Here is a 22,513-nt window from a genome sequence, read left to right as displayed (position 1 = left end):
TCACTGAAACCATCCCTAAATAAAATGTGATGTAAGTAATGTGATGTTACTAGGCTGTTGAGAAACCGAACCAAACAAACAAAGCCTATCTCACCTGTGGAAAAACCACTGATGCAATTTTTTCTGACATTAGGAAGAAAATATCAAGTAATTAGGACCTACAAATTTTGTTCATATCACTAACCCTGTCCCTACATAAAACATCAAATTAATGGCTAACATTTTAAGGGGTGAAGCTATTTTTAATTATATAATTTTTAAAATATGTTTTGATATGAACCATTTTTAAAAATCTTCATTGAATTTGTTACAATGTTGCTTCTGTTTTATGTTTTATTTTTTTGGCCATAAGGCATGTCGGATCTTAGCTTCCCTGACCAGGGATCAGACCCTCAAACCCTGCACTGGAAGGCTAAGTCTTAACCACTGGACTGCCAGGGAAGTTCCTTAATTATATAATTTTATAAGGAAAAATTATAGAAAGAGAGGGAGAAAGTAGCTCGAGATAAGGTTGGACAGGAATGCAAGAGTATATCAAGCAGAAAGTAGAAACAAACATGAACCTTATTCTTAGTGCAATGTTTGATGGGTTTAGCAGGAGTACAAGGTAGAATGACAATCAAAATAGAAAATGTTCAAATAATTAAAATAAGTATCAGGAAGGGAAGAGCTGTGTCTACAAAATGAAACTGCCTGCCATCTAAGTGCTTACTATGCATCAAGCAAGAAGCCTGCACAAGATAAACACTGACATCCTCATTTCATGAACAAACTAAGTCATGGAAAGATTAAGTCATCCAAGGTTCCACAGATAAGAAGTGGCAGCGCAGAACTGAAAACCTGGTCACTCTTGATTCTCAATCCTCTGCCTTTCTAAACCACTATGCTATACAACTGATGAAAGTGGGGAAATTCTAGCATCAAGTATGTTTGTTTACATAATGTCTGCATCAAAAAAATGACCGGTGGTTTGAATATGCTCCCTTTTCAACCAGATGTCTATATCCAAAGGCATAAATAGAAAGACTGAATTTCTTCTAGAAACAGTATGCCTGCAAACATCTTTAGTTGTAACTGACAAGATGAAATAATGCCCCAGATTTTACATTCTTCCTTATTTTGAAATTGTGTGGCCATTTCCGCAAATCCCCAATTCATATTATAAAATTGATGTACCTTATCTGATTATTTACTGCCTTCCAGGTATCATTTACTTCAGAAGTACCAATACTATTTCGACAGTTCTGTATAATTTAGATTTCTTTATATATATATAATTTTACTTATTTATTTATTTACTGGCTGTGCTGGGTCTTTGTCACTGAATGGGCTTTTCACTAGTTGTGGCGAGTGTGGGCTACTTTCCAGGTGCAGTGTGCCAGCTTCCATTGCAGTGGCTTCCCTTGTTGCTCGAGAGCACGAGGTCTTGGGAGCTCTGGCTCCCAGGCTCTGGAGCACAAGCTTAGAAGTTGTGGCAAACGGGCTTAGTTGTTCTACGGCATATGGGATCTTCCCAGACCAGGGATCAAACCCATGTCTCCTTCATTGGTAGGTGGATTCTTTACCACTGAGCCACCAGGGAGGCCCTAGATTTATTTTTGAAACATGCCTATCACATAAGACAAAATGTGATTCTAGGTAGTGACGAGGCCCACAGATCTCCAACAGTAACTTCTGTGTGTAAATATCTTGCCTAGCCCTGGCACTTCGGTCCAAAATTCAGCAGTAATCTATTTTCCTGGGACAACTAATCTGGCTCACCTTAGGGAGAAGTGTAGCTGGTTTTCTTACCTGCAAGAAGTAATATAAGGCACACAGCAAAAAAGTCTGGATACTCTGCAAGGCCAGTATAATTCATTTTGAAGTATGTCCGGAAAAACTGACCGATCTGCTTGCTAAGAAGTTCATCAAAAGTGCCACTCCACGCCCTTGCAACACTTGATGTTCCTTCCAAACCACAGAATATATAAGGTCAGTGGGAGAAAATTAATACCATCTTGTACTCCTCTATTCTAGGATAAACATGAGTTAGTTCAGATAGAATTGAACATTTTCAACACATATAACATTATCTCACAATAGCAAGCAAATGCTCAAGTCCATAACTGTGGAATCAGGTAACTTTACTGGCATTAAAGAATTGTTGTCTTTTATAAACAGATTTTCAAGCTCACTAACAGACATATTCATGGAAAAAAGCAGAATCACCGAATTTTGCAATTAGGAGTCACTGAGAGATCAGAAAAATGAGACACACAGGGAATAAATGATATACTCAGATCACCCAGGCGCTAGTTAAAGCAGACCCTACACAGAACCCTAAGGCCGCTGACTCAGGAGTGCTATTTCTACCATCCTAACCAATTAGGTTGAGTTTCTGGAAACATACCTATCACATAAGATAAAATGAGGTTCCAGCCAGTGATGAAGGCCCACAGTTCTCCAACAGTAACGTAAGTGTACAAGTAGGCAGACCCAGTCTTGGGAACTCGGGCCCCGAATTCCGCGTAGCAAAGACCTGCCATCACGGAAGCCAGCGCAGCAATGAGAAAGGAGACCACGATGCTGGGGCCAGAATCTGCTTTGGCCACCTCCCCGGCCAGCACGTAGACCCCAGCACCCAGTGTGCTCCCCACCCCCAGGGCGATGAGGTCCATGGTGGATAGGCAGCGACACAGTTTGGTATCTTCTAAATTGTCCAGAGTGACGACTTTCCTCCGGACCAGACATCGGGCAAAAGACAGTGCTGCTCTGCAGGGAATCATTCTGAAGATGGCAACCTGAGGAAGAGAAGGGACGGCGTTAAAAGCTGGTCTGGAATCCTCTCTCCAGTTCCCTGCCCAGCTTCCTGGCAGTTGTGGCACCTGATTGCTTTTAACTTGATGCTGGCGGTGTGGCCTGGAGCAGTCAGGAGGGTTAAATATGCTGTGTTAAGTCACTTCAGTCATGTCTGACTCTTGCGACCCTATGAACTGTAGCCCGCCAGGCTCCTCTGTCCATGGGATTCTCCAAGCAAGAATACTGGAGGGGGATTCCATTTCCTTCTCCAGGGCATCTTCCCAACCCACGGATCGAACCCACATCTCTGAAGGGATAGAACCCGAGTCTCCTGCATTGGCAGGCTGGTGGTTCTTTACCACTAGCACCACCTGGGAAGCAATAAGCCCAAGCTGTGATTTTCTGAGTGCACTTTCATGTGGCCTTTTAGAAGGGACTGCCACAAGTGGCTTATTTGGGAGCAAAGGAACTGGAACCTTGGGTAATTAAAAGGATTTGCCAGTTTTGTTTGCTATTGCAATTTTTTAATAGATAATTTTATTTGAAAATTTAGTTAAAGCATGTTGGGATAGAAACTTTTACACAGGTTTTTGTTTGTTTTCGTGTCTTTTGTTTGTTTTGGTTTTTGGCTGCTTGGCATGTGGGATGCTAGTTCCCCAACTAGGATTCGAACCCACATTCCCTGCATTAGAAGCATGGATTCCTAACCACTGGAGGGCCAGGGAAGTCCCTGTTGCTGCCATTTTTAAAGCTATGTCAATAGAAATAAATTCCAAGAGATATCTCATTTACCCCTGCAGCAAGCAAAGGGGTAAATCACCTCATCTTTTTGTTTCTCTGTCTTTTCTTCAATCATTTCTTGAACTCACATTTTTTAGGCCTTATTACACTCCAGGGATTGCTCTAAGATTATGTCTAGAATTGTATGGAACACCGGAATGGCTTCTAGGACTTTACAGGACTTATAGTCCAGCTAAGGCCTAAAAGCAGGTAAAATCATCATTATTATGTGGTCTACAGTTTTATCAACTACTTGTGAGCTCTGCTTTCATTTCATTCTATTTAAATGTACAGCCACTTGAACCTTTTAGAATTAAAAAATTTCCCCCGAAATATCTTGTGTGCTATGCTGTGCTTAGCCGCTCAGTCATGTCTGACTCTTTGCAACCCACAGACTGTAGCCAACAAGGCTACTCTGGCCATGGGATTCTCCAGGCAAGAATTCCGTAGCGGTTGCCATGCCCTCCTCCAGGGGATCTTCCCAACCCAGGGACTGAACCCAGGTCTCCCGCTTCGTGGGCAGATTCTTTACCAACTGAGCCATCAGGGAAGCCCCAAACATGGTTAGAGATTTTTAAATAAAACTGCTATTCAATTATGCCTAAAGTATGAATTTGTAATAAAACACGTTTATTTATATTCACTTGCAATTTCTAAGTACATAAATAAAGCCAAAGTCCATGCCAAGTATGATATGTTCTTTTTTAAATGGAATGAATGAGGCAGATATAAAGTCTTACTCCCCACACCTTACAGGCCCCAATAGTCTAACATTGAAAAACAAAGTATGGATTGAGTAAGGGGAAAAATACATATATTACAGTAAAAAGTCTGAAGCACAATATACCAAAATATTAACAGTAATGATCTTTGGGTGGAAGGCTAATATTTACTTCTATGTATTTCATATAATAAGTATTATATTGCTAATATGCTAATATTTATCTCCAATGAATATGTACAACTTACGTGCAAAAGAAATATAAAAATTAAAAAGGCATATATGGCCTTGTCTATGAAGACATATAACTCAGCAGACTAGGAAATAAATGAAGAATAGGGAATATAATAGTATATGCAGCTTTTCGGTCAATAAAATTAAATGTATTTAACTTTTAGAAGTTCAGAGTCATGTTTACCAATTCCACTGCACAATGATCTACAGAGATTGAATGTTATCCCTTCAATCTCATTATAATCACTGTCAATAACCTAAACTCACGAGATCACAGGGTGACAACTACTCTGAGGAACTTGGGAGTTTTCTATCCTAAGAAATAAACCTTGGAACACTCCTCAACTTAATCTCCATAAAAGAAAACTATTATTAAAATGTATTTCATTTAAAAATACTAAAAATAATAAAATACCTTTTCTATTTGTGCTTACTACATCACTTCAGTCGTGTCCAACTCATTGTGACCCTATGGACCGTAGCCCGCCAGGATCCTCTGTCCATGGGATTTTCCAGGTAAGATACTGGAGTGGGTTGCCATGCCCTCCTCCAGGGGGTCTTCCTGACCCAAGGATCACACCCACGTCTCTCATGTCTCCTGCACTGGCAAGTGGGTTCTTTACCATTTATGCCACCTGGGAAGCCCCACGTTTTCTATACTGAATCTCAATGACTTGTGCTTGTAAGAGAACAAATTTCTGGGATGTGAGTAATCCAGTTCCATGCTAACTCTAGTATAAAAAGCTAACTCACTCAACATTATTCATTCATGAATATAAATGCAATGTTTGAAAGTTTGATGTTGAAACTGGCTGATTCAAAGGATACAGAGAAAAAAATCAAAGAGAAAAACAACAATGAGTGAAAAGTTCCTTGAAGGTAAAAATAAAGTTTTACACATCAGCATCTTCCAAAACACCTGAAGGAGTGCCAAGCGTGACATTTCACAAATAGCTGCTGAAAAATTCGCAAATATAGATGATATCTCCAATTTACCAATATTTCCACTTCCAAAGTCAAAATCTATCAAACTTCCATAAGTCAAATGTGTATCAGTTTCTACCCACAGGTAGTCCTTAAATAGCTATTTCTATTATAACACATCTAGAAGATAAGGGAGAGAAGTGTCTTGCTTAAAGAAAAATCAAGTAAAAAGTTGAAGTTATACAAAGGCCAACTGAGGTAGGAGGAGGAGAACTGAAGTTTACTAAATGCTGACCTTCGGTACCATTTAAGTGTTTTTACACAACAAGAGATGCGCAAAGATCAAGAATTAGAACAACTGCCAACTAAAAAGTACTCAGAAATGAGGACCCACTGATGAATTTTAGTAATGATTTAAGATCATGTGAAAACTGGACAATTCACACAACATTAGGAAACAGCTGATATACAGAATGAGGCATACCTATTAGTCATTAACTAAATAAAACACAGGGCTTCCCAAGCAGCTCAAACAGTATCCTTACTGCAATGCGGGAGACCTGGCTTCAATCCCTGCGTTGGGAAGATCCCCTGGAGAAGGCAATGGCAACCCACTCAAGTATTCTTGCCTGGAGAATCCCATGGACAGAGGAGCCTGGTGAGCTACAGTCCAGGGGGTCACAAAGAGCTGGACATCACTGAGTGACTAACACACACACAAATAAAACACTCTCTTAATAAAGTGATTAATATCCAATATTATGAATAAAAGACAAATTTTAAAACTACTGCAAAGGAATTTGGAAGGAAGCAAAGAAAACTAAAAAGAAAAGGACAGGATTGTAGGTGAGCTGTTATTTATTTTTAATCCCTTCTTCGGTAGTATGGTCACTGTGTTGTTTTTGAAACTTCTAACTCTATTAAACACAAAATAACATAAAAATAAAAAAGAATAAGCAAGTCAACCAATAAACAAACTTTCTTTGAAATGCTAAAAACAGGGAAAACTTTTTTTCAGTAAGTTGCCAAACTGAATAACTGAATGATCCTCGTCTTATCAATATAAAACTGAACTTAACTCACTCCAGATTACATGGGAAGCAGAACTGTTTACAGAGACATAAAGCTTTAATCAGTGAAGATCTATCTGATTGCTACTGCCTCTTTCCAATTTCATGTTCAGTTTTTCTATGCTGCCCTGAGGGAATAAAACAAAGCTGCCACATGTCAAGTATTCATTTGCTTTTCAGTAACAGAAATGCAGACGTCAGAAACTCTTCTCTGAGTTGACAGGTTATGCAATGTTCTTTGCAAACAGTCTTAACTACGCACGACTGATAAAATACTGATTGCAAAAGCTAACTCAAAACCAACTTTGCAGAAATATAACAAGATGGAAAAAAACCAATGTAAGACCATACTGGATCAATTTAATGAATCATTATTAGATAAACATTTATTAAATCCTAGCAGGTGTATAATATACTGCTTAGTCAATAAAGAAAAAAAGAATCCAATTATTTTGTAAAATCTGTTTTTGTGGAGACATGCTGATATAGAAAGTAGAGTGGCAACAGAGGAATGAGAAAAAATAAGATACTTGTGTCTAACGTAATATAATTTGATACTTACTTTTGAAATTTTAATACCTTTCCCTTAATATATTTTAAAAGATACATTCCTGTTGTAAAATGGTTATGATAACCTTACTCTCATTTCTAGAAGGTTTTTTCCACGGATGAAAAAATCCACTCATACTTGTTCTTTGACACATGTCTGCATTTACTGTCCTCGCCTGGGCTCCAGTATGTTGTCTCATCAGCAAACAGATATGCAGGGAAAATATGCAGGGATTTTGAAGGTGATCCTATTTGGTCTGGAGGGCACACGCTTTTTCCAAGAGCAGACAATGATCCAAACCAACATACCCACTGTCAGCTATTGCTATTAATACCAGGATTGGTACTGAGTATGAAACCTACATAAAATATAGTGGAGAACAACGATCCTAGACTTTGGGAAGAGGCCCATACGACACTCATAACCATGGCCTGAACCTTAGAACGCAGAAGTCCTAACCAACATTTCTATGAGGTCACAAATGATTCTGGTGACACTAGAAACAGATATGTATTTTTCTTCAATAATTGCTTATTTTACTAATTTCTGAGACACTGGCCTCTCTGTTGTTGTTCAGTTGCCAAGTCCACATCCAACTCTTTGTGGCCCCGTGGACTGCAGCATGCCAAGCTTCCCTGTCTTTTATTATCTCCTGGAGTTTGCTCAAACTCATGTTTACTGAGTCAGTAATACCATCCATCTATCTCATCCTCTGCTGCCCCCTTCTCCTTCTGCCCTCAATCTTTTCCAGCATCAGAGTCTTTTCTGAAGAGTCAGTTCTTCACATCAGGTGGCCAAAGTATTAGAGCTTCAGCAACAGTCCTTTCAAATTCAGAGTTGATTTCCTTTCGGATTGACTGGTTTGATCTCCTTGCAGTCCAAGGGACTCTCAAGAGTCTTCTCCAACATCATAATTCAAAAGCATCAATTCTTTGGCGCTCAGCCTTCTTTATGGTCCAACTCTCACATCCGTACATGATATGAGGCCTCAGTAGTGGCCTCTCTACTGAGGAATAAAATATGCACATACTAACTGAGATCTGAAAACTTAACTAGCCAGCGGAAAGGCTAAGAGGGCTCTGCAACAGCTTAGGCAGCAGTAACGTCTCTGGATTTAATGAGCCTGAGGATACAAGTCAGACCTTCCTGAGTCCCTACCCCATCCCCAACCCTAAGCATAACAGTTGCAAGACATCTAACCCCCTGGTGGAGCCCCTATAAATTCTTGCCATAAAACTAAATTATTTACTGATTTCTCAAACTTCTTCCATCCAGGCTATAAACTTGACCATGTAGAATTTTAGGTTAAGTAAATTCCCTACCCTGATAATATCACAATGCCATAGAGCAGACCTCATTTCAACTAATCACAGAAATCCTTCAAAAATGTGCTAATTTCAGTCAAGAGTTGATCCTGGATTTTCACTTTGGTCCAAAAGTTTGACGTAGCACTGAGCTGCACAGAAGCGAATCTTTGCTCTCCTCCTCTAAATAAAGGCTAACAATTCAAACTTAATCCTCGGCATCAGTACTGCAGGCCCTGACAATAAATCTTACAGGAGAAGGTAGCTGTGGCAAGCTGGCAGGGCAGGCATTCCAGCAAATCCTCAACAAATTAGCTCATCCGAATTAGAACCAAATTTCCCTTCCTCATTTGAGTTGCTAGTTTCCTGGTGAGATGTCAGTACTTTCTATTTTTGGCCTGACAGTAAAAAAGGAATTAAACCACGTAAGCCTGGGAACTCAGCCCCATTGTGTGTGCGTGTTGTCTCTGAACTAGAGCTTTTAGGTTTGCAATCCCCAAACTCAACATCAATTACATTTCTATAACTTTCGGGAAGATCCCCTGGAGAAGGAAACGGTAACCCACTCCAGTATTCTTACCTGGAGAATCCCATGGACGGAGAAGCCCGGTAGGTTACAGTCCACGGGGTCGCAAAGAGTCGGACACGACTGAGCGACGGAACGGAACGGAAAGTGCAAAAAATATTTTCAAATTTTACTGTAGGTTAAATAATTTAGTTAGAGAGAGGAAAAAAAGATACGGACATAATACCATGGAATTACTGATTTTTCTCTCATTTCTCTTACTTTTAAGAGATTAATTTCTCATAAGGATACGCCAAAAGTACAATGCAGGATAAAAGATAATCAGACTTCCCTGGGCATCCAGTGGTTAAGAGTCCAACTTTCAATGCAGGAGAATTGAGTTTGATTCCTGGTTGGAGAATTAAGATCCCACATCCCCCAGGGTAACTAAACCTGAGTGCCACAACTAGACAGAAGCTGCAACAAAAGATTTCCCATGCCACAACTAAGATCTGATTCAGTCAAATATTAAAAAGTAAAGATAATCAGAAATGGTAACTGTTCACTTAAAATCTTTATTTTTCTGGAAAATGAAAACATGCTTTCACTTAAATTAGATGCAGAACTTAGCTTTTCTCCAAATAAAAATTTCTAAACAGTATCTTCCTCCAAGGTTTTCTGCAGATAGGTTGTTGCTGTCCTGTTGCTCAGTCGTGTCAGATTCCTTGTGACCCCACAGACTACAGCACACCAGGCTCCCTGTCCTTCACCATCTCTGAGAGTTTGCTCAAACTCATCTCCATTGAACTGGTGATGCCATCCAACCATCTTGTCCTCTGTCATTCCCTTCTCCTCTTGCCTTCAATCTTTCCCAGTATCAGGGTCTTTTCTAATGAGTTGGCTCTTCACATCTGGTGGCCTAAATATTGGAGTTTCCGCTTCAGCATCAGTCCTTCCAATGAATATTCAGAACTGATTTCCTTTAGGATGGACTGGTTTGATCTCCTTGCAGTCCAAGGGACTCTCAAGAGTCTTCAACACAATTCAAAAGCATCAATTTTTCATTGCTCAGCCTTCTTTATGGTCCAACTCTCACATCCACATGTGATTACTGGAAAAACTATTGATTTGACTATATGGATCTTTCTCAGCAAAGTAATGTCTCTGCTTTTTAATAAACTGTCAGGTTTGTCATAGCTTTTCTTCCAAGGAGCAAGCGTCTTTTAATTTCATGGCTGCAGTCACCGTCCACAGTGATTTTGGAGTCCAAGAAAATAAAATCTGTCACTGTTTCCATTGTTTCCCCATCTATTTGCCATGAAGTGATGGGAACGGATGCCAGGATCTTAGTTTTTTGAATGTTGACCTTTAAGCCAGCTTTTTCACTCTCTTCTTTCACTTTCATCAAGAGGCTCTTTAGCTCCTCTTCGCTTTCTGCCATAAGGGTGGTGTCATCTGTTATCTGAGGTTATTGATATTTCTCCCAGCAATCTTGATTCCAGCTTGTGATTCATCCATCCTGACTTTTCGCATGATGTATTTTGCATAGAAGTTAAATAAGCAGGGTGACAATACACAGCCTTGACATATTCCTTTCCCAATTTTGAACCAGTCCACTGTTCCACATCTGGTTCTAACTGTTGCTTCTTGACTTGCATACAGATTTGTAAGCAGGCAGGGTAAGGTGGTCTGGTATTCCCAACTCTTTAAGAATTTTCCAGTTTGTTGTGATCCACACAGTCAAATGCTTCAGCATCATCAATGAAGCAGAAGTAGATGTTTCTCTGGAATTAAAATTACTTTTCTTTTTCTATGATCCAATGGATGTTGGCAATTTGACCTCTGGTTCCTCTGCCTTTTTTAGATCCAGCTTGAACATCTAGAAGTTCTCAGTTCACATACTGTTGAAGTCTAGCTTGAAGGATTTTGAGCATACCTTGCTAGCATGTGAAATGAGTACAACTGTGTGGTAGTTTGAGCATTCTTTGGCATTGCCTTTCTTTGGGACTGTAATGAAAACTGACCTTTTCCAGTCCTGTGGCCACTGCTGAGTTTTTCAAATCTGCTGGCATATTGAGAGCAGCAGTAGAACAGCGTTATCTTTTGGATATGAAACAGCTCCGCTGGAATCCCATCAACTGCACTAGCTTTGCTAGAGACAGGTACGCACAAGCAAAGGACACAGTGAGGCTACTACACAGTCTCCACCGCTACAGCCGTAACACTCATGCTTCCTCCCTTCACAGCAAAGCAGTAACACCCAGAAGTGAAACTGTGTCAAAACTTCTGACACAGAATCCAGATCCAGACAAGCATCTTGCTAAAGACATTCAAGACTCAAACAGCTGATGGGGAATTCTAGTTTGTAAAGGCAGCTGGTGCTTTAAAACATGTCAACCCATTTAGCTTTATTAAACACCAAACTTCATGAATGCGGCTTACCTAGCTGTCTCATTGAAATAGGCACAGCACAATTTAAAGAATTGTGATCAAATTTGTCTTTAGGGTCGGAGAAGAGGGGAACCTTCAGCAGCTCAGTAAACAGAGTATTACCCAGTCAGCACCCTGCTCACAGTCAAGGATCTTGGTGGCTCGCTGCAGGCCCAGGCACATGCTAGGTCCCATTAAGGCTGAGCAATCTTGGGCTAATAAATCACTCCAAATGCCAGAGGGTACCACCTGTTCCCACTCCCCAAGCAGCCACTGAAGGAGTGTCCTCGGCTAAGACCAGTCACCATAAACATGCCATTGCAAATATGGAGAGATACCCTTTCCAAAGTTACTTCACACCTATCACTACTCTAGGAAGTACTGTGCTAATAAAAACAGCTATAAAGTAGAGAAAACCACTACAGGCCATTCAGGTATGATCTGAATCAAATCTTCTGTGAATATACAGTAGAGGTGATGAATAGATTCAAAGGATTAGATCTGGTAAACAGAGTGCCTGAAGAACTAAGGACAGACATTCCTATCAGTGTAGAGGAGGCAGTGACAAACACCATCCCAAAGAAAAAGAAACGCAAGAAGGCAAAGTGGTTGTCTGAGGAGGTTTAAAAATATCTGAGGGAAGAAGAGAGGTGAAAAGCAAGGGTAAAAGAAAAACATATTCCCAACTGAAGGCAGAGTTCCAGAGAATAACATGGAGAGAGAAAAAGCCCTTCGTAAATGAACAATGTAAAGAAATAGAGGAAAACAACAGAACTGGAAAGATGAGATCTCTTCAATAAAACTGGAGGTATCAAGGGAATATATCATGCAAGGATTGGCATGATAAATGATAGAAACAGCAAGGATCTAACAGAAGCAGAAGAAATTAAGAAGAGGTGACAAGAATATACAGAAGAACTATACAAAAAAAATCTTAATGATCCAGAGAATCATGATGGTGTGGTCACTCACTTAGAGCCACACACTGTGGAGTGTGAGGTCAAGTGGGCCTTAGGAGGCATTACTATGAGCAAAGCTAGTGGAGTTGTTAGAATTCCAGCTGAGCTATTTAAAATCCAAAAAATGATGCTGTTAAAGTGCTACACTCAATATATCAGCAAATTTGGAAAACTCAGCAGTAGCCACAGGACTAGAAGAGGTCAGTTTTCATTCCAATCCTAAGGAAGGGCAATGCCAAAGAATGTTCAAACTACGGCAATTGTGTTCATTTCACATGCTAGTAAGGTTATGTTCAACAGCCTTAAAGCTAAGCTTCAGCAGTTCATGAACTGAAAACTTCCAGATGTACAAGCTGGGTTTCAAAGAGACAGAAGAATCAGAGATCAAATTGCCAACATCCGCTGGATTGTGGAGAAAGCACGAGAGTTCCAGAAAAACATCTTCTTCAGTGACTACATGAAACCTTTGACTGTGCGGATCACAACAAACTCGGAAAATTTCTCAAGAAATGGGAATACCAGACCACCTTACCTGTCTCCTGAGAAATCTGTATGCGGGTCAAGAAGCAACAGAACCAGACACAGAACAACAGGCTGGTTCAAAATTGGGAAAGGAGTACAACAAGGTTGTACATTGTCACCCTGTTTATTTAACTTCTATGCAGAACACATCATGTGAAATGCCAGGCTGGATGAATCACAAGCTAGAATCAAGACTGCTGTAAGAAATATCAACCACAACAGATATGCAGATGATACCATTCTAATGGCAGAAAGCAAAGAGGAACTGAAAAGCCTCTTGATAAGGATGAAGGAGAGACTGAAAAAGGTGGCTTGATATGCGACATTCAAAAAGCTAAGATCATAGCATCCAGTCCCATCACTTCATGGCAAATAGAAGGGGAAAAAGTGGAAACAGTGACAGATTTTATTTTCCTGGGCTCCAAAATCACTGTGGATCATGACTGCAGCCATGAAATTAAGAGACACTTGCTTCTTGGAAGGAAGGCTATGACCAACCTAGACAAAAGCAGAGACATCACTTTGCTGACAAAGGTCTGCATCTGATGAAGGTCAAGGTGGTATCACCTGCACTGACTCTACCAATGCTACTCCCAATTTCATCTCTTCAAAATTACTACCTCCTGCCATTTCCCGTGGGTTTCCTATAATCCCTCTTCTTTCCCAGAGCCAGTGTCCTGATGGAATGTTTGTTTCGATATTTCTCCAATAAGGTGCTCATAGAGTTTAATGTGTGTTAGGCCCATTCTTTATGCATACCCACAGACACATACAGCCTCTACCTGAAAGAGGTGACTTTATATAAGGCAGAGACAACTTATTCTTAGACACGCACCCAACTTGGGTTCCTGTTACCACTATTTCTCCAATGCCCACTTCTAAGGGAGAAACATCCTCCACCTCGTCAAAGTCCCAGAGACAGCAAACAAGGGCTCTACAGCACTTACCAAAGATGTTTAAAACATTCTGATCACCTATCAATTATAAAAGTAGAGCAATTATTCACCTAACAAAGGCAGGAAGAATGACGGAAGCACTGGAAATATTTTATCATACGCAAGAGGATTTTAGAGTTTCCTGTACCACAGAAGTCTCCCAAGCTCTCTTTTAAAACCTTAATGTTGCTGCTGTTGTTCAGTCACTCAGTCATGTCCAACTCTTTGCTACCACATGGACTGCAGCACTCCAGGCTCCTCTGTCCTTCACCAACTCCCAGAGCTTGCTCAAACTCACGTGCATCAAGTCAGATGCCAACCAACCATCTCGTTCTCTGTTGTCCCCTTCTCCTCCTGCCTTCAATCTTTCCCAGCATCAGGGTCTTTTCCAATGAGTCAGCTCTTCTCATTAGGTGGCCAAAATAATGGAGCTTCAGCTTCATCATCAGCCCTTCCAATGAATATTCAGGACTGATCTCCTTCAGAACTGACTGGTTTGATCTCCCTGAAGTCCAAGGGACTCTCAAGAGTCTTCTTCAACACCACAGTTCAAAAGCATCAGTTCCTCAGAGCTCAGCCTTCTTTATGGTCCAACACTCACATGACTACTGGAAAAACCATAGCTTTGACTAGACAGACCTTTGATGGCAAAGTAATGTCTCTGTTTTTTAGTACACTGTCTAGGTTTTTCCAAGGAGCAAGTGTCTTTTAATTTCATGGCTGCAGTCACAGTCTGCAGTGATTTTGGAGCCCAAGAAAATGAAGTCTGTCTCTACTTTCATTGTTTCCCCATCTATTTACCATGAAGTGATGGGACCAGATGCCATGATCTTAGTTTTTTGAATGCTGAGTTTTAAGTCAACTTTTTCACTCTCCTTAATGTTGATGTTAGGGGGTTATTTTTTGTTAAAAAAAAAAAAGGAAAATTTCCTAAAAGCTCTTCTGCTATCTTATTAGTTCCACAAATCCTGTTAAACCACCTGAACAGGCTGCCAATTCCTCCCCTCACGGCACTTACAGTGGAGTGGGTGGCGCAGACAGTGGCCGGTTCAACATCATGAAGCAAAGGCTGCTGCTCAAGGGGAGGGGGGCCACGGAGGGGGTGGATTCAGGTGGTCACAGGTGCTTTCCTGGAGAGAGCTGTGTCTACCCTGAAACCTCTGAAAGGATGAGATGGGTGGAGCCATCTGAAGATGTGGTGGGAAGGAGGTTGGTGGGGAGTAGGGGCAATGCTGGGTGCTCTGAGCAGAGGGAACAGAAAATTCAGAGGCACAGAGAGAGACTGTACACACACAAATTCAGAAGCACACAGAGTGGCTATGCACACACAGAGCTCAGGGGCTGGGGGAAGCTAGAGGGGAAGAGCGGTCCCCAGGCCACACGAGGAGCTTGGACTTGACCATAAGAGCACTGAAGAACTTTAAGTCAGATACACAACTAGTGCTCTGACTGTGTTACTGGGAAGGGATGAGCAAGACCAAAACTGGAGTTGAGGGGAAGGGCAAACAGGCCGCTGGGATGATCTAGGCAAGAGGGTCCATGACGGGCTCCAGGGTAAAGGCAGCATCACGAAGAGAAATGGACGGACTTACAGAGCCTCTGAGGAGGTGGAGGATGCAGGAGCCGGGGACTATGTGGATCTGTGACCCAGAGCTGCTGGACGGTCTGTGTGTCCTTCATTTAAATGATGAATAAGCACAGAAGGAGGTGCTTTCTGACCACTATGATTTTAAGGAATGTGTGGAATTGCCATATGGTCTCAGCAAAGCTCAGCAGAGCCCAGAAGACAGGAGATCTGAGAAAGATCAGCATAGAGATGATAATTAAACTGACAGTATCACCCAGGGAGAGACAGTACAGGAGAGGGAAGGGAGTGAAACACCAAAGATGCACACATTTAAGGAATGGGCGGGTGGAAGGGGAAGAAAAGAACCACCACCATCACTGCTTACGGAGAAAACTAGGCAGGAGAGGCTGAAGAAACCAGAGAAGATTCAACCTAAAAGAAGAGTGAGCTTTCAAGAAGGAAGGAGCGGTCATCAGTGTCAGACAGTGCCTGAAATGAATCAAAGAATATGATCTTGATAAACAAGTCTTTGGCAACTTTGACGGGTGAGGGTTCTGTGGGCCCTGGGGGTTAAGCCAGGTTGCAGGGGCTGCAAAATGATAAGCAGTGAGGAGATGAAAGCGATAGTCAGTAAGAATTCTGATTTTTCAAGCAAATGGCTTGAGGGGTCCATGGGATCAAGGAAGATCCTCATAAAGAAATTTAATCTGTTTAGATGCCGATGGGAAAGAGCCAGAAGAGAAAGACAGCTTGAAATCCAGAGCGGGGAGAATGGATAAAGCATTTCTTGAGATGTGGACGACTAAGAGTAGCATTGGGTTGAAGGGCTATAATTAGGAGAAAAGGCATCTCCACCTTAAGCATCAAGAAGGAGAATGGTAAGGGACAGGGAAGACAAGTTTCTAGGTTAGGCGACTGACCTTTGAGCTCTTATTTTATTTGCAAGCTCCAAAATCTAAACCTTACATGGTGCGTAGTTTAAAGATAGCACAAAAAGGGATGAACAAATAATGTCAGAATGACTTCGGTATAACTTTATACATGGACAGTTTTATTTTGTTTCCACCATTTAAAACTTGCACTGCCATTCTAAGTCCAAAAAAATAAACAGAGTATCTTTAAATATATGTGTTTACAATGTATATCCCTGTCAATCTCTTTGAACTGTCAGAAAACTAAACACAGGAATTCTGGGTGTGACGTTTTCACAGAAAAAGGTATTCGAAATTAATGTGCTCTCTAGATTGCTGATGTTTAAGCCTGTAAATCTTTGACTATTGTTGATCAAATTCTGCCACAATTCAGTGATCCTCCTAAATGCTACTGAATTTTATGGTGGCTGTCAGCTTTAGTACCAGGCATCCCAGCTGCTCATCTTTACAGGAAGGTGATTCATTATTACTTCTCAAAAACAACCGTTTAATAACCACTAACAAAATGTTTTGAAAAGAAATAAATACTCACAATTACCTTAATTCCAATTTTAATCCACTGTCTACACAGATTAGAATCAACTCAAGGATGCCAAGCAAATCCAGATGACCTGGACGAACCCACACTTCTGTCAACTAAGAACCATTGTTCAACATGTTTATTTTGACTTATTTCTGGATTGGTAGCTGAATTTCAGATTAAAAATGCTAGAAGCATATTCATGGGCTAGGAGGTGTGTTAAAGTACAAGAAAGCTCTTTTTGTCTGAAGGCAAAGGACTGAGAAGCCCTTTAGAACACTCTGGTTTCTTCTAATTGGTCTCATTCCAAACAGCCATAGTATTCCTCTCAATTCACTTACCCCTCATCCTCCTCAAAAAAAACCTAATTTAGTTGTTAGAACTCAGCTACTTTTGTTTCAATGCTACCCCAAATTCCTTCCCTCAAACTGTGGTAGAGAAGGAATTCAACCGGAATTCACATTCGTTTTTAATTCAAGTTCAAGAAATTTCTATGGATACCATGTTGAGTGTACTCATCTTTTATGGTTTTGTTCTTAAGTCATTCTTGAAAAACAGTTGTTTTTGAAACTATATTTTTAACTTTGAAAAGCATGTTCTGATTTTGTACTTTGTAAAATACAGAAACAATGTATCACCAGAGATTTGTATCCTTAGCATCTTGGCAGATGGTTGAAACACTTATTGGCTGAGAGGTTTGGGAGTTCGTGTTGGCTTCTAATAAATCTGAATAAAACATTTCTATTATGTGCTCAGAGAAAGTAATTACAACAGTGCCAGCCCTTCATCATCAGAATTCAAAGCCTCAAAGACTTAAGTTTAGAATACGCAAATGAATTTTAAAAAGGAAAATAACTTGAAAATGGCTCTGTACCACAGTCTGGCAATGGTGCCCTTGAAGTATTAAAATGAGAAGAATGCAACAAGGAGAAAGAGAAACAAACACCCTTCAGCCTCACACTCCTGCTGCTGCTGTGCAAAGAGCTGTTTCATCTGACCTTCAGAATATTCCGCACTAAGATGCAAAGAGAGGAATAGCCGATATGGGGCTCTGATTCCTGCTGTGTCCGAGAATATTTCAAAAATATTTCAGAAACAACATAACACTGTTATTTCCCAATCCTGACTTTAAATGAAACCATGCCTTGCAGAGATCTGCAGATGAATTATTTTGGTCAAAGAGAGTTTAGTGTCTGTAATTTTAAAATGTGCTTGGAAATGTTTATAAGTATCAGTGGACTCCTAAGTAACAATTATAAAATATGAAGAATGAACTGAATTTTTAAAAATTTATTTATTTTAATTGGAGGATAATTACTTTACAATATTACGGTGGCTTTTGCCATGCATCAACATGAATCGGCCACAGCTATACATGTGTCCCCCCATCCTGAACCTCCCCTCTGACCCCCCTCCCTACCCCATCCCTCTGGGTCTAAATGAGCTGCATTCTAATGCTTTGAAGCTGCTATATCTAATCTATCATCTCAGCCTCCTTCCAGCTTCTCCAACTCACATGCTCTAGCCTGGGCTTCAAATCCACCCTCTGTCCTCTGCTCTCAGCCTGGGTCCTTTCTCGTTCTCTCGCTTTCTCTCTCTCTCCCCTCCCCACCGCCCCCCCGGGCTGGCATGCTCCTCCAGTCTCTTCTCTTCGCGTCTTTGGGTTGGCATGCCCTCACACGTCGAGGCTGGATTCTCCTGCTAGCTATTAAATAAAATAGAGCTGTAACACTGATTTGTCTAAGAGCTATGACACGGTTTGTCGAAGACCCGAGAGCTGTGACACGAGGGCTAAAATGTCCGTCATGCCAAATCTTTGTTTGATGAGACAAAAACCGAGGAGAATGCACTCGCCAGGCATCTATGGTGCCGTGACTTGGGTTTAACCTGGCTGAAACAACCTCGGCGTGGCTCCTGCAAGGAGGAGGCCACACACAGCAGGAGGCCAACTCAACAAAAGCTCCTGTGGTTGAAGCGGAATGCGAAGAAAACCCAGAGCAAGGGAACTGACAAGAAGCCCATCGTGCTGGAGACCAGGACAGCGAAAAATGAACTCAGCAGAAAGCTCACGCGGCTCAGCCTCAGATTCCAGAAAACCTCCGGTTAAGGTAGGAGGTCCTCTCTCCTATCGGAGAAGGCAATGGCAACCCACTCCAGTACTCTTGCCTGGAAAATTCCATGGACGGAGGAGCCTGGCAGGCTGCAGTCCATGGGGTCGCGAAGAGTCGGACACGACTGAGCAACTTCACTTTCATTTTTCACTTTCACACATTGGAGAAGGAAATGGCAACCCACTCCAGTGTTCTTGCTTGGAGAATCCCTGGGACGGGGGAGCCTGATTGGCTGCCGTCTATGGGGTCGCACAGAATCAGACACGACTGAAGTGACTTAGCAGCAGTCCTCTGCTCTCAGCCTACCTTCCTTCGTCTTACCCTAATCCACCCTCCACATGAATACTGTAAGCCAATCTGTCCACCGACTGCCCCTAGAACACTGCCCTCTTGCCTACACACAGGTGACAAGATTTATTTCTGGTCGCTCCCTTGTCCCCTGGGGAGGGTTCAGTTCCTGGGTCTTCTGAGCTACTGCAGAGGCAGCAGGAAGGGTCTTTTTTTTTGCTTTTTGTGCCCACTCCTGCGGAGAAGGCAATGGCAAGCCACTCCAGTACTCTTGCCTAAAAAAATCCCATGGATGGAGGAGCCTGGTAGGCTGCAGTCCGTGGGGTCGCTAAGGGTCGGACACGACTGAGCGACTTCACTTTCACTTTTCACTTGCACACATTGGAGAAGGAAATGGCAACCCACTCCAGTGTTCTTGCCTGGAGAATCCCAGGGACGGGGGAGCCTGGTGGGCTTCCGTCTATGGGGTCACACAGAGTCGGACACGACTGAAGTGACTTAGCAGCAGCAGCAGCCCACTCCTGAGCTTTCCTTTTGACCCAAGGAAGGAAAAAATCCACCATATACTTGGCAAATTTAAAGCTAAGCAGCAGGCTGGTCTATGTAATAAAGGGCTGGGGGTAAGAGAAGAGCCTACAGCCTAGAGAAAATCCACCTGTCAGAAGGGAAAAGTGGGGAGGAAAGGAAAGAGATTTTGAGAAGTGCTGATGTGGAATGTGAGTTGGATGTCCTTCAAGAGATACGAGTGAATGTGGAAATTCCTGTTAAATATACTTTTGTAGCTAGGACATGGAAGCAACCTAGATGTCCATCAGCAGACAAATGGATAAGGAAGTTATGGTACATATGCACAATGGAATATTACTCAGCTGTAAAAAGGAACACGCCTGAAGGATAACTGTTGCAGTAATAGCAGAGGGTCGGGAAAGGCAAATGCATCTTAAACAATTTTGCCAATTTTTCTTTGAGATATAATTGATACACACACACACATTTAGAATTGGAAAAGACCTTGATGCTGGCAAAGACTGAAAGCAAAAGGAGGAGGAGGCAGAGGCTGAGATGGTTAGATATCATCACTGTCTCAATGAACATGAACTTGAACAAACTCCAGGAGACAGTGCAGGACAGAGGAGCTGCAGTGTGCTGCAGTCCATGGAGTAGCAGAGTTGGACATGACTTTACGACCGAACAACAAATAACGGATATATAGCACTGTGTTACAAAGATATTTTAAATGAATTCAGTTATTTAATAATCTTTCAGTAACATTTAATTTTAAAGCCCTATGGACACGAGTTTGAGTGAACTCCGGGAGTTGGTGATGGACAGGGAGGCCTGGTGTGCTGTGATTCATGGGTTCGCAAAGAGTCGGACACGACTGAGCGACTGAACTGAACTGAATGCTCTTAAAATTTTAAAGTACAAGGAAATGGACTTTAGAAATCTGAACATCACATTTGAGCCCCTAGTGGATGCTTCACTGAGTTTCCTCTTATCCTCAGATAAGGTTGGCTTCCTGCACAGGGAACCTTAGAGGAAAACAGTCTCCTCCTCACCTTCATCCAGCACCCCTTGAATCTCGGCTGTCCTCCTCGGGCAAATAACTCTCAAGGCTCCTGCTCTCACTGCTGGAAGACCTCCCTTTCATGAAGCCCTCCTGTAACTCTCACCCACTGGTCTAACTCTGCCCGAAGAATAAAGGTAGAAAGTCTTATAGTTCAACTAACTCCAAATGGCTATCATCCCAGGGATTTTGTCTATATGGATAAATACATTAATTCAAAGTACGACACTCACACTGATAAACACTCACTTAAAATATGGCCCTCCCGACAAGACAAAGCACTCGGTCAAGCAAGCCCAGAGTCTCATTTCCTATCTTCCTCCATTCTACATACTTCTTCTTGTTTTAATAGTTACCTCCACATGGCAACACAATGCCCAGAGTTCCTCTGGGCCTGGCCCCTCGGTGTCTCTCAGCACATCTCCCACCTGCTCCTCTCACCCTTGCTCTGCACTGGGTTTTAATTTCCCCAGAACGCTGTGCCTCTTACTGCTCTAGGCTTTCTGCATTGCTGCCTCTTCTCTCCATGAACTTACTCTTTCTCCTCTTTGCCCAGAGAGCTCTCAGTCCTCCCTGACATCCTCCCCCAAGATAAACTAGGTCACCCTATCGCTTGTGCTCACAGCACTCTGCATCTTTGCGGCTCTTTTTCTTCGTCACAATTCTAGGCAACTGCTTGGATGAATATGTTTTACTCCTTGTGATGGGTTGAACTGTGCTCAATCTATTAAAAAGAGGCAAAAAAAAAAACAAGGTATGTTGAAGTCCTAAACCCTGGTACCTTATTTGGTGACTATTTGCAAACAAGGTCTTCGCTAATGTTATCAGATTCAGGTGAAGTCATTAGGGTGAGTCTTAACCCAATATCAGAGGTGTCCTTAAAAGAAGATAATGCTGTGTGAAGACACAAATGCACAGGAAGAATGCCATGTGATCATCGAGGCAGAAACTGGAGTGATGCAGCTGCAAGCCAAGACACACCAAAGACTGACAGCCATCACCAAAAGCCACAGGAGGCAAAGAGGGATTCTTCCCTCCAGGTTTCAGAGAAGCACAGCCCTGCTGTCACCTTGAGTTGGGCTTTCAGTTTCCAGAAATGTGAGCCAATACATTTTCTGTTATTTTTTGTTTGTGTTTTAACTTGGCTGTGCTGGGTCTTAGTTGCAGCATGCAGGATCTAGTTCCCTGACCAGGAATCGAACCCAGGTCCCCTGCACTGGAATCACTGAGCCTTAACCACTGGACCACCAGGGAAATCCCCATTTTTTGGGTTATTTTAAGCCACCCAGTTTGTAGTGCTTTTTAATGGCAATTGTCAGAAACCAATACATCCCTTTACACTAAGTTTCTGGAAAGCAAGATCTGCATTTTATTGATTTGCTGCATTCCCAGTGTACTCACAGTGACAGAAATACAGAGAGGAGAGCCGTCAGCACACATGTGCTCACTGAATGAATGACTCATACTTGGTCTGTAGTCAGCTAAAACCTTCAGGTCTATTTCTCTCAAAGACAGATCTACACAGACTGTCTCCCTGAGTCCATTTTGTTTCACTGATTATTTTCAAACCTCAGTTCAGAATTTTAAGTTTCATATTATTTGGGATGTAACACAAATCTATCCATCAGAGTATCAGGCATCTTTCCTATCTTCAAGTCACTGAAAATTTAACCAGCATGACTTCTATCCTAATCTAAGTAAATGATAAAAATGTGACAGGGCGAAGGACAGTACCATGGCATGCCACCACCAACATCCCTCCAAGCCATTATCGACCCATTCATCAACAATGTCAGTATACTGTGCAAACAGCTAG

At 41.8% G+C, this 22,513-nt stretch overlaps 1 protein-coding gene across 2 annotated transcripts in view; it reads right to left on the bottom strand.

Moving 5' to 3' along the window:
- SLC7A2 (solute carrier family 7 member 2) overlaps positions 1-22,513 on the bottom strand; it is an 81,339-nt gene that overhangs the window by 33,208 nt on the left and 25,618 nt on the right. For both annotated transcript variants that reach the window (XM_055416495.2, XM_088832697.1), the window contains exons 2-3: positions 2,390-2,780; positions 1,792-1,947 (exon numbers count right to left, since the gene is read on the bottom strand). In XM_055416495.2, the coding sequence (XP_055272470.2) occupies positions 1,792-1,947; positions 2,390-2,765 (532 nt within the window). In that variant the 5' untranslated portion in view covers positions 2,766-2,780. The remainder of the gene's footprint in view (positions 1-1,791; positions 1,948-2,389; positions 2,781-22,513) is intronic.

The sequence above is a fragment of the Moschus berezovskii genome, chromosome 26, assembly GCF_049115385.1.
Source record: "Moschus berezovskii isolate FMDL1 chromosome 26, NW_MosBer_1.0, whole genome shotgun sequence".
Classification (NCBI taxonomy): Eukaryota; Metazoa; Chordata; class Mammalia; order Artiodactyla; family Moschidae; genus Moschus; species Moschus berezovskii.
This window is presented reverse-complemented; position numbering and strand designations above follow the sequence as displayed.